Source organism: Diceros bicornis, chromosome 37 (genome assembly GCF_020826845.1).
Source record: "Diceros bicornis minor isolate mBicDic1 chromosome 37, mDicBic1.mat.cur, whole genome shotgun sequence".
In the NCBI taxonomy this organism is placed as follows: Eukaryota; Metazoa; Chordata; class Mammalia; order Perissodactyla; family Rhinocerotidae; genus Diceros; species Diceros bicornis.
In genome coordinates, this window is record NC_080776.1 from 20,514,101 (window position 1) to 20,527,088 (window position 12,988).

Sequence of the window (12,988 nt, forward strand, 5' to 3'; positions counted from 1 at the left end):
TAAAATCCATACTTTATTTGGATTTTGCCAGTTTTTCCACTAAAGTCTTCTTTCTGTTCCAGGGTCCAATCCAGGGTACCACATTACGTTTAGTTGCAAAGACTTTCTTTTGACAAACACTAAAAGGTGAAGTCAGGAATTATGTTACATTCTCAGATGCTTTGTGATTCAAATAAGGTACTGCCTTGAGCACTTAGAAGAAATACTAACTGTAAAAAAGGTGTTAAGCCCTTGACTACAAGCATGCAGAGTGAGCAGCCTCCTACCAAAGTACAGTTGGTATAATTATCTGATAATGCAGCCCAGAGAAGAATCCAAGCATGCACACCCAAAAAAACCAGTTTAGTCTATCTTACTCAGCTTGGGCTGTTGTATAATATACTATAGACTAGGCAGCTTAAACAACACACATTTATTTTTTCACAGTTCTGGAGGCTAGAAGTCCCAGATTAAGGTGCTGGCCAATTTGGTTCCTAGTGAGGACTCTCTTCCTGGGTTGTAGACGGCTGTGTCCCCTGATGACCATTTTTCTGTGTGTGTGCAGAGCAACGAGGGGGAGTTATCTCTCTCTTTCTGTCGGATCAGGACCCCACCCTTATGATCTCATTTAACCTTAATTACCTCCTAAAGACCCCACCTCCAAATACAGTCACATTGAGGGTTAGGACTTCAACATAGGAATTTTGAGGGGACAGAATTCAGTCCATAACATTGTCCAAAGGCTAAAATTATGTGAAATCTTTACAGTTCAATCATGAGACGGTGTGGTATTGAAACTTGCTCCATTTTATACAGTGTGTTTGTGCAGGTAAAGATGTATTATTTTGGAAAACACTTGATACATGCAAGAAAATGTTAAATATTCAGGTCGCATTTTAATACTCATTAAATAAGTTAACAATGAAAATGTATTGTCATCTGAACAGATGGAGCAGAAGCAATGGCAAGAAAAAATTTGCAAAAGTGGTTGTCTTATAAAAGCCATTACCATAAGTTTTCAGGTGGTCATTAGGTTTTACATTGGTGTTAAAAAGATAAAGGATCCTTCAGACCCTTGCCAAGTAATGCCTTACAGTTATTAATTATTTGTTACTGGTGTGGGCCATGAGTTCTAGAATTTACTTTTACATACCAAAAGTTATTTACTGTACTGAAACAGGGTACAGGTACAGACAGTTCACATAGAATAAGAAGCCACTGGGGTTTGTTTTGCTTTTGCTGATAAAGAAACTTAACTAGTTAACTTTCCCTCAACTGGAGCATGGTTGCCCCTCATGCCTTTTACTTCTCAATTACTTAACACAGGGTTACAGTGTTACCCATGCTTAACACTGCAGATCAAGTAGGTCCACAGTTAAGTGTGTTGAATAAGTGGCTAGTAATTCTGCCTTTTTCATTTAGGTGGCGGGGTGAATGATAATGCCATTAATCAAGAAAAATATGGGAGAAGGAATAGATTTAAAGGAGGGAGGGAGAGAGTTGGAATTATCTTCAGGAGATCCAGGTAGAGATACTCATTTCATCTTTGGAATTTTAGAGAAAACAAGTAACTTTCTGAGATAGCTGTAAGTCGTCATTTGAAAGTAAGTTGAAGAGATTTTTTTTTTAATTAAAGAAGGTGTACCATTGAATCAGTTTATTATTGGATAGGAAGATCAATAAAGGGAAGAAATAATTTAGGCTTAAAAAATTGCAAAATGAGTGACTAGTTGACCACAGTGTTCATCTAGGGAACCTGGATTTATGAACCTTTCAGTGATATTTTGTTGGAATATTCTGTTAATGTTCCAACATGTGATTTGGTCATTTGTGGTATTTTCAATTACTAAAGCTATGATTCAGCAGTTTCCTTTGATGAAACCCTGTCACGAGTTTACACTCAGCCTTTGGGTTCTTTTATTTTCCCCAGCTTTATTGAGGAATCATTGACAAATATAATTATATATATTTAAAGTGTACAATGTGATGATTTGATAAACATATACATTGTGAAATGATTACCAAGAGCAAGATAATTAACAAATCCATCACCTCACATAGTTAATTCTTTTTGTGTGTGTGGTGAGAACACTTAAGATTTTACTCTCATCAAATTTCAAGTATACAGTACCTGATTATTAACTATAGTCACCATGCTGTACCTTAGATCCTCAGAACTTATTTATCTTATAGCTGAAAGTATTTGCCCTTTGACCTACATCTCCCCATTTTCCCCTCCCCTCAGCCCCTGGCAACTTCCATTCTACTCTGTTTCTATAAAATCGGCTTTTTTTTTTTTTTAAGACTCCACATATAAGTGATACCATATAGTATTTGTGTTTGTCTAGCTTATTTCACTTGGCATAATGCCCTTCAGGTTGTCACAAATGGCAGAATTTCCTTCTTTTTTATGGATGAATAATATTCCATTATGTGTGTATATATAAATTGTGTATATGTATATATGTATATATACACACACACCACATTTTCTTTTTTTTTTTTTTTTTAAAGAAACACCATTTTATTATATGTCACAAATTCTGTGGCTCAGAAATTCAAGCAGGAATTGGTTAGGCAATTCTTCTGCTTCATGTGGCATCAGCTGGGGTCAGTTGGTAGATGGGCTGGTCTAGGGGGCCCACAGTGGCTTCATTCATGTATACCACATTTTCTGTATCCATTCCTCCATTGATGGACACTTAGGTTGTTTCCATATCTTGGCTATTGTGAATAATGCTACAATGAATATGAGAGTGCAGATCTCTCTTCAAAGTACTCCATTTCCCTCAGATATATACCCAGAAGTGGGATTGCTGGATCATATGGTAGTTCTATTTTTAATTTTTTGAGGAACTTCTATACTATTTTCCATAATGGCTGCACCAATTTACGTTCCCCTCAACAATGTTCCCTTTTCTTCGCATCCTTGCCAACAGTTGTTATCTCTCGTCTTTTTGATAATAGCCATCCTAAGAGATGTGAGGTAATATAGACACTAGGAAAGTAATCCCACTTACAATAGCATCAAAAGCAATAAAATACTGACAAGTAAATTTAACCAAGGTGGTGAAAGACCTGTACACTGAAAACTATAAGACATTGATGCAAGAAATTGATGAAGACACAAATAAGTGGAAAGATAGCCTGTGTTCTTGGATTGGAAGAATTAATATTGTTAAAATGTCCATACTGTCCAAAGTGATCTACAGGGCCAGCCCAGTAGTGTAGCGGTTAAGTGCGCGCACTCCACTTTGGCGGCCTAAGGGTTCGCAAGTTCAGATCCCAGGCGTGCACCGACGCACCGCTTATCAAGCCATGCTGTGGCGGCGTCCCGTATAAAGTGGAGGAAGATGGGCACGGATGGTAGCCCAGGGCCAATCTTCCTCGGCAAAAAGAGGAGGATTGGCATCGGATGTTAGCTCAGGGCTGATCTTCCTCAGACAAAAGCATAACAAAAAACAAAGTAATCTACAGATTCAATGTAATCCCTATCAAAATTCCAATAGCATTTTTCACAAAAATAGAAAAAACTATCCTAAAATTAATATGGAACCACAGAAGACCCTGAATAGCCAAAGCAATCTTGAGAAAGAACAACAAAGCTGGAGGCATCACACTTCTGACTACAGACTGTGTTACAAGGCTGTAATAATCAAACCAGTATGGTTTGTTAGTGCTGTCGAGTCAGTTCCAACTCCTAGTGACCCTGTGTACAGCAGAGTGGAACCCTGCCCAGTCTTTTTGTGCCATCCTCTCACCTTCCGTCACTATATCAGACAATGTTCTGATGCTGTTCATAGGGTTTTCATGGCCGGTTTTTTCAGAAGTGGGTGCCCAGGTTCTTCTTCCTAGTCTTTCTTAGTCTGGAAGCTCCACTGAAACCTGTCCACTATGGGTGACCCTGCTTGGTATATTTGAAATCCCAGTGGCATAGCTTTTGGCATCACAGCAACATTCAGCCGCCACAGTATCACAAACGACAGATGAGTAGTGTGGTTTCCTGACTGGGAAATGAACCTGGGCTGCGGCAGTGAGAGTGCCGAATCTTAACCACTAGACCACCAGGGCTGGCTAAAACAGTATGGTACTAGCATAAAAATGGACACATAGACCAATGGAACAGAATAGACAGCTCAGAAATAAACCTATGTATATATGGTCAACTGATTTTTGACAAGGGAGCCAAGAACATAAAATGGGGAAAGGATAGTCTCGTCAATAAATGGTGCTGGGAAAGCTGGACAGCCACATGCAAGAGAATGAAACTGGACGTCTAACTTACACTGTGCACAAAAATTAACTCAAAATGAATTAAAGACTTAAATACTTAAGTATATAGTTCAACTGGAATAGTTATTTCCAAAAGTACAAGTCATTCCTGTGTATAGAGCTTCAGTTTTAGTATACGGTAAAATGTAGTTGTTTTTCATTGCTATAATGTATTTTTTTGCCTCTGTTACCAGTTCTTCTCACCTTTCCAGTTCACGTTCCCATTTGACTCTAGAGGCCCGTGGAAAAGTATCAGATAGTGTGGTCTTTCTGCAGAATCTTCGAGGAAAAGAGCTGCCTCCATCTTTAGCTTGCTCTGGTTCACCAAGCGGTTCACCAAAACTCCGCCCTCTGGGCTGCTTCTAAGCCTGTGGTAAACTCCTGTGAATTGGAGAAAGGTGCTCATGGGCCTGTTCTCTGTTTGCAGGTTGTCCCCATGCTTCCCAGGCTGCTGTGTGAGGAGTTGTGCAGCCTCAATCCCATGACTGACAAGCTGACCTTCTCCGTGATCTGGACACTAACTCCGAAGGGCAAGGTAACAACTTACATGCATGTCCATTCCATTCAGTGAGTCCCTCTTAAGCACCCACTGTGCACCTGGTGCTGAGTTGAAGTCCCATGGTAGTAGGATGAGGGTGGTGGAGGGGCAGCTGCCGTAGAGGAGAACGTATAAGAGCCTCTGCCTCTGAAGAGCTGTCAGTCCATTTGTAAGGCAAGATTGACCCTAAGCAATTAGAAACAGGTTACTTGATTCTTGTCTATTATCAGGTGAAGGAAGAAAGTGTGTAAGCAAAGTCATGTGGGTGAGGCTTGGTGCAGGAGATAGGGTGTAAAGGAAGGTGAATGTGGACAGGCAGTGGCAGGAGGAACAGCCTGAGCTGCAGTTAGGAGAGCAGGCCATGTTTGAAGGAGGACATTTGGGAAAGGGTGGTGAGTTGGGGTAGCTGGGGTGGACTCAAACTATGGGGAGCCTCAAATGCCAGTCACAAGTGAATGGTAGGTGTTAGGGTTCCTCTGAAGTGTCATGGGAAAGATGACATTTTAGAAAGATTAGTGCTGCACCATTGTGCAGGATGACCTGGCGATTGGAAGATGAATTAAAATTTCCCAAGGTAGTGTGTAATCAAGCACAAAGTGATGAAACCATGGACTGAGAACAGAGTGGAGAAGAATGTCAGCAGGCGTTTCCTAAATATAGGGAATAAATGAGACAGATAAATGAAAGATGACTCCAGGAAAAACTAGTCCCCTCCCCCAAAACAGAAACAACTCTAAACATCCAAAACTAGGGTAATGATTAAGTAAGCTATAGTACCGACTCAATGGAATGTTATGGAATTACTAAAGCCGTTACAAAGACTATGTAAGAACGTAGGAAATGTTTCTGCTGTAATAGTAAATGGAAGTTAAAAAAAAGATATTTAATTATAAAGAAGTTCCAAATAAAGATGGAGGATCAAATACCCACATTTGCTTTCATTCCCTCCCAAAACCTCACTGAAACAACAGTAAAGAGATATTTTTTTGAAGACATAAACCCACAAGGACAAAGAGAGTGGGAGAGGAGACAACAGCAACAAAATTTTGGAAGCTAGAAAGCAGATGGATGAGTGGTCACTGACTTAGCAGTCCCGAGAAAGCTGAATCCTGAGCCAACAATAGAGGAAGCCAAGGAACAACCCAGTTTACACAGCAGAACCCTAAAGAAATTCAGAAATTGACAGCACCAGGTAACTCTGTAAAGTGGGGAAGAGGTGTGTGAAGAGGAGATTAACTGTATTTTGGTTAAAAGTTTATTTAAAAAGATTGCCCCTCTCATAACTTAGAAGAAGACTAAAAATTTATTCTCTGGACAGGATGAAGTAAAGGATGTCTGAACTAGGGGACACCAAACACACTTGATGGTAGTGGTCCCTTGGGAGAGGTTGAGTGAATGCTGGCATACTGAATGTTGAATCCCAGCTTGCTTTTCCCAGCCAACCCCAAAATTGTAGTAGCCAAGCCTAGAGTCAAGAGATGAAAAATCTTTCTCTGAGGAATCTGAGTAGTGAAGAAGATTTAAAGATAATAACCTCAAGGGTTTCCCAACCAACAGCCCAGCTGTGTCTCCCTACAGTAAAGCCTACAGACAATGAGCTCCACACACACAAGCAGAGCATTTTAGTGTTTCACTAAAAATCAGCCTTTTGGTGTTTCACTTTCATGTATGAAGAGACAACCAGGAGGAAAGCCTCTAATGTGAGATAGGAAAACCAAAGTAAACACACAGGAAAAAGCAGCAAGGACAGAACAGTACAGGGAAAAGAAGCTATCATTTATATCCTCAGAGAATTTCTTTTCAAAAGAAAGTGTCTGTATCACAAGATCTAGATATTTTAAAAAAGAAACATTCAGAGGGAGGGAAAAAGAGCTCTTGAAAATTAAAAACATTATAGAAGAAATGAAGAAGACTCAAGATTCTGGTTGGAAGATAAAGTTGAGGAGTTGTCCCAGAAAGAGGGAGAAAAGATGAGAAAATTAGAGGACCAGTCCATGACATCCAACATCTGTTCAATGAGCATTCCAGAAATAGAGAACAAAAAAAAAGAGGAGGAAGAAATGATCCACAAGATAATTCAAGGAACTGCCGCTTTATGAAGGACGTGACTTTCCTGATTGACAGAGCCTGCTGCCAGCACAGAGGTGGAGGTACGTCGTCTCCAAGCCACAGCGTAGTAAAATTTCAGAACCCCAAGGACAAAGAAAAGACTCTATAGCCTCCTGAAGGGAAAAAAAAAAAAAAAGAGTCATGTACAGTAGATCAGAACTCAGAATAATTTAAGACTTTTCTGTCATAACCCTAGAAGGTAGATGACAATGAAGCAAAGCTTTCTAATTTCAGAAAGACTATGATTTCTCTGCTAAAATTCTGGACCCAGCTAAGCTATAATAAAATGTGAGAGTAGGAAAGGACATTTTCAGACATGCAAGGTCTCAAAAAAATGGACCTCTCATGCACCCTTTCTCAGGAAGCTACCAGAAGATGTGCTTCACCAAAAGAAGGAGTAAATCAGAAAGGAGGGAGACATGGTATTCAGGAAACAAATAAAGCAACACAGGAAAGAAGTGAAAGAATTGTGTAGATCACAAGTCAGCAAACTTTTCCTATAAAGAACCAGGTAGTAAATATTTTCAGCTTTATAGGCCGTTCGATCTCTGTCACAACTACTCAGCTCTGTCGTAGCACAAAAGAGCATAATTGAATGAGCACGGCTGTGTTCCAGTAAAACTTTACTTAAAAACAGGTGACAGGCTGGATTTGGCCCACAGGCTGTAGTTTGCTGACACCTGACCTAGGTGATGGTGAAGAAAGTTCCTAGGGGACTAGGACTACACAGGTATATAAGACAGCTGATCCAGATTGGAATAAGTCAGAAGGCTCTAGGAGAAATATGTTTGAGAAAATGAAACAGTTAAAATATCTATGGGTCTGAAATTTTTTTTTTTTTGGTGAGGAAGAGTGGCCCTGAGCTAACATCCGTTGCCAACCTTCCTCTTTTTGCTTGAGGAAGATCGTCTTTGGAGCAAACACCTGTGCCAGTCTTCCTCTGTTTTATATGTAGGATGCTGCCACAGCATGGATTGATGAGCGGTGCGTGGGTCTGTGCCCAGGATCCGAACCCACGAACCCAGGCTGCTGAAGTGGAGGGTGTGAACTTAACCACTATGCCACTGGGCCAGCCCTGAATCTTTTTTTTTTTTTTTTTTTTTTTTTTGCTGAGGAAGACCAGCTCTGAGCTAACATCTATTGCTAATCCTCCTCCTTTTTTTCTTCCCCAAAGCCTCAGTAGATGTATATCATAGTTGCACATCCTTCTAGTTGCTGTATGTGGGATGTGGCCTCAGCATGGCCGGAGAAGCGGTGCGTCAGTGCGCGCCTGGGATCCGAACCCGGGCCACCAGTAGCAGAGCGCGCGCACTTAACCGCTAAGCCACCGGGCCAGCCCCAGCCCTGAATCTTTTGAGAGATGATTTAGACCAGCAGTTATCAAACTTTTTGGTCTCAGGACCTGCTACACTAAAAAATTATTGAGGACCTCAAAGAGCTTTTGTTTATGTGGATTACCACTGTTTACCCTATTAGAAATTAAAAGTGATAAAAATTTTAAACATTTACTTATGTCAATTAAAATAATAATAATAAACCCAATTCATGATATGTTAACATAAATAACATTTTATGAAAAACAATTATTTTCTAGAACAAAATCAGGAGAGAAGCTGGTTTTCCATTTTGGTAAATCTTTTTCACATCTGTCTTAGAGAAGACATTAAACTGGGTTCTCATATATGCTTCTATATTCAGTCTGTTGGGATAAGTTATTTTGGTTGAAGTATGTGAAGAAAATCCAGCTTCAGACAGATACGTAGTTGGAAAAGAAAGGAGCATTTTAATAACTTTTTCAGATAATTGTGGATATTCCTCTTTGTACTACACCAGCATTTGACAGTAGTTTCTTAAAAGTTAGTTGCAATCTAGAATCTGAAACGATATCTGCTATGGACTGAATTATGTTCCCCCCCAAATTTATACGTTGAAGCCCTAACCCCCATTGTGACTATTTTTGGAGGTAGGGCCTATAAGGAAATAATTAAGGTTATGGGAGGTCATAAGAGTGGGGCCCTGATCTGATAGGGTTAATGTCCTTATGAGAAGAGACCAGAGAGGTTTCTCTCTCTCCCAGCCATGTAAGGACACCGTGAGAAGGTGACCATCCGCAAGCCAGGAAGAGATCTCTCCCCTGGAACCAAATTGGCTGGTACCTTGATCTTGGACTTCCCAGCCTCCAGGACTGGAGAAAGAAATGTCTGTTGTTTAAGCTATCCAGTCTGTGGTATTTTGTTATGGCAACCCTACCAGTTGGGAACCCATACAGTACGGGTTGAACTTTTTGTACCAGGTTACATTAAAATCTATTGGTCTGCCTTAGACTTTGAATGGATCTTTTACCCATGCATGATTTTTTATCGTGTATTTAGAAATTTAGGTCATTTAGAAAATATTGACTCATTATGCTGATCTTCTAAATGTAGACATATTTCATTATATGATATCAAAAAATCACATTTGTTTAATATCGCTACTGATCTTAGATAAGTCTTTAAGTATTAGGAAATATGTGTATCATGTGTCAGATACAAAATTTCCAAAGTTTTAATTTTTATGAAAGCTCGAATTTTATCATTGGCAATAAATAATGTCATTGGTTTCCCTGAAGTGCCAAATAACCATAGTTTGTGTGTCAGTTGTTCCTTCAAGTAAAAATGGTGTTCTGTAAAAAAAATAATCAGTTCAGCTCTCAACTCAAAATTATATCAATGACTTTCAAGACAACCATCATACTTCGGCATGCCGCTTAAGTGAAAAAGACAAGTACTCAAGTGTTGAGACATAATAAAATTAATAACTTTTACTGCTTCATCAGGAACATTCTGAAGTGAACTAGCTTTTTTCCCCAGTGAGTGTGAGGTGGTGAAGAGTACCCTCACCATGGGTACCATTTGTTGCCATTGCCTGATTCATGCCAAGGCACCAGCTGTTTTCCCCACCAGTGATTCTGTACCGTCAGTGTCAATGTCAACACGTGGAAAAGGGCAGGCAATGCCTCAGCATTATGATGGAAATAGTTTGACCCCATGGATTCCTGAAAGGGTCTCAGGGAGCCCCAGGAGTCCACACACCATACTTCGAGAACCGCTGTTTTAGACAGTGGATGGACAGTTTGGGGTGGATTAATGTACCTAGCATATACAGAAAAACCAAGCAAATTAAAACAAGACAGTTATTAATTCCAGTGAAAATAAAAAGTTGTAGAAGAAAGAAAAGTAACACTTAGTATTTTCATAAATATAATAGTTAATTTTGATAGTTATGATGTAACTTTATTGGGAGGAAGAGGGCCTGGAATGTTTATGTGGGTTTGGTTGGGGGAAGGGAGTTATATGTGGAAAGAAAAATAAATTCTCTTTTTCTATAGTGAAAAGTTTGTGAATAATGCCTAAAACTGAAAAATCAAGGAGTAGCAATCAAGCAGGTTATATAGAAATATGAAAATAAATACCAAAATAATCTACTAAAAGAGGTGAAAGTGGTTACCCTTGGGGAGTGGCAGAGAAAGGAGAGGGTCAGAGGCCTGCTGTTTTTCATAATAAGCCTTTAAAACCATTTGACTATTTGAACTATGGATATTTTAATTTTTATTTTGAAAAATTTAAACATCCATGAAAGTAAAGAAAATAGCACAATAAGCCCATTCTCCTTATCTCCCAGATTCAACTACTGTCAACATTTATTTCTTTGCTAAAATATTTTAAAACAAACCACAGACATCATGTCATTTCACTCATTCTTATTTTGATATATGACTAAATAAATTGGACATTTTCTTACATAACCACAATGCCGTTAGCACACCTAACAATTAATACTAATGCCTTGATATCATCCAAAATCCAGTACATAATTACATTTCCCAGATTATCTCCAACTGATTTGTCCAAACTGGAATCTAAAACAAGTTACACACATTACAGTTGGTTTTTACAACTCCTAAATATCTGATAATAAGTTCCTTTTTAAGAGTCAAGAAGCAAACATTATCTGAAATACAAAGAAGGAATTGTGAAGACAGTATGCCAGCAATCGTATTTTGGTGGGGGCGGGAACATGCACAGGGAAAAAATGAATGGAAAAGACCAGAAGGAAATAAAATAGAATGCCAATAGTGGTTGTGTTTGGGTAGTAAGACTATGAGTAATTTTTTCTACTTTTTTGTGTTTTCTAATGTTTTTTGAAAACATGTATTACTTTTATATTTTTATAAATGCTTATTTTTGTGAAAGTTTAACTAAATAAAGGATAAAAGCCCATAGAAGAAAACTAACTTGAGTCAACAGAAAAGAACTTTGAATCTGAATTATGCCTGCCAGGGTCAGACCCAAGAAATAAAAAGCTGCCTGATCTAATGAGCTTCTAAAATATGAGGGTCATAAAAGAAGCACTAGAAAGAGGCATACTCTGAAAACTCAATTGGTCTTTAGGGTTTCTCTTGGAGGCCGTGTCTAGTGACCAAGCCTTCTGGCATGAGGAGGCTGGAGAGCAGGTGTGAAGTAGGCACAGCGTCCAGGAGGGGATGCTGGGCCTCCATTAAACCAAGCCAAATAGGAAGTGCAAGGATTTGGACTAGGGACAGTCGTGGAGCAAGACCCACTAACCACACTCCTTGTACTGTGGTCATCCAAACACCCTACTCAGACCAAGAGACCACATCGGGGGTGGACCTGGTTGGTTAGTCCTGGGATATAGTGACAGATGAGTATCGCTTACTCACAGTCAAGATGCATGAGATGAGAGGTCAGATTCCAGACTCATGTCCAAGGGATGATGCTTGTTCCAGACACTGGCAAGGAAAGCCTGAGTTAAGGTGGGGGGTTGGCGGGGGGGCCTGCAGATAGGAGGGTCAAGGAGCCAGAGAAAGCCAGTGAGGAGGGAGGTGAGCCTGCATCAAAAACCCGAATGAATGAGGAGGAGGGTGGCCAAAGCCTGAGGCTGGGTTTACGTGTGCTGGTGGCTTCTTGTGGTGTAAGGGCTTGGACTTACTAGGAGCCAGAGCAGGGCCAACAGCATCATGCTACTACTGTTGTAACATAGCCACCAGTTCCACCTGGAGTTGAAGTGGAGAAAATTTCATATTTTTCCTTAGTCTACTGGAATGTCTTACTTTCTGGAGCAGGCATGGTCGACTATAGAAAGGCTATTCCAACTTTTTTTAAACACCCAGTAGATTATTTTAAACATCCAGCTAGAAAATCTTAGTTATATATGCTTTCATTAAGCCAGTGCCCAGATTTTTAGATTAGTAAACTCTAAGGATCTATTTTTGATGTATTTCTCGCATATTGGTTGTGAGAGCATTGTTCTCTGATCTAGACATTTGTGATTATATATTGTCATAAAGGAAAACAGATCCAACTAAATCTTGTGCTTTGTAAGATTCAACTCTGGTACCGTGAAATCCACTTTGACCATGTCAGTCCAGTGACCTCATTATCTCCTGAACACCTCTGGCATTTCTGCCTCACTCAGCACTAAGGTCCTGCAAAACAGAGACCATCTATGTGCCCCACTCATCAGAGGCATCTTAATTTGAAGTCACCTTTGTAAAAACACCACTTACACTTTAAAGAAGGTCACAAGCAATGAATCTGACTTGATAACTAAGTCCTTAGGCCTTAGAACCATAGACTCTCAGGGTCAATGGTCAGAATAATAAAGGAAGCATCTCACAATTACGGTAGCTATCCACAGCTTGGTCTCCCACACATCCTTGCGGTGTGCTGTCGGGCTCAGTTAGAATGCAAGAGTGTGCTCCAGAAGTTGCCCATTTCAACCTAAGTCAGTGGCAGCCTCATTTCAGCCATTTATGCAGGCCAAAAGCCATGAGGTCATTATTGGCTTTGGTCTTTCTCTCACCCCTCATATCCAGTCCACCAGTAAATCACCTCAGCTTTGCCTTCTCACTGCTTTCGGAATCTGCCCCCTTTCTTATCACTACCTGCACTGTCACCTGGGTCCAAGCTACCACCCCGTGTCCCCCCACCCAGACTACAGTGGCCTCCTAGCTGTTCTCCCAGCTACTGCCCCTGCCCCACTTCATCTTCTCTCTACACAAAGAGTGATCCTTCTAGATCAAAATTA

The 12,988-nt window shown here is 40.0% G+C and overlaps 1 protein-coding gene across 5 annotated transcripts in view; it reads left to right on the plus strand.

Moving 5' to 3' along the window:
- Nucleotides 1-12,988, plus strand: part of DIS3L2 (DIS3 like 3'-5' exoribonuclease 2) — a 338,953-nt gene that overhangs the window by 238,118 nt on the left and 87,847 nt on the right. For all 5 annotated transcript variants that reach the window (XM_058533210.1, XM_058533214.1, XM_058533212.1 and 2 more), the window contains one exon: nt 4,679-4,786. In XM_058533210.1, coding sequence (XP_058389193.1) covers nt 4,679-4,786 — 108 coding nt within the window. The remainder of the gene's footprint in view (nt 1-4,678; nt 4,787-12,988) is intronic.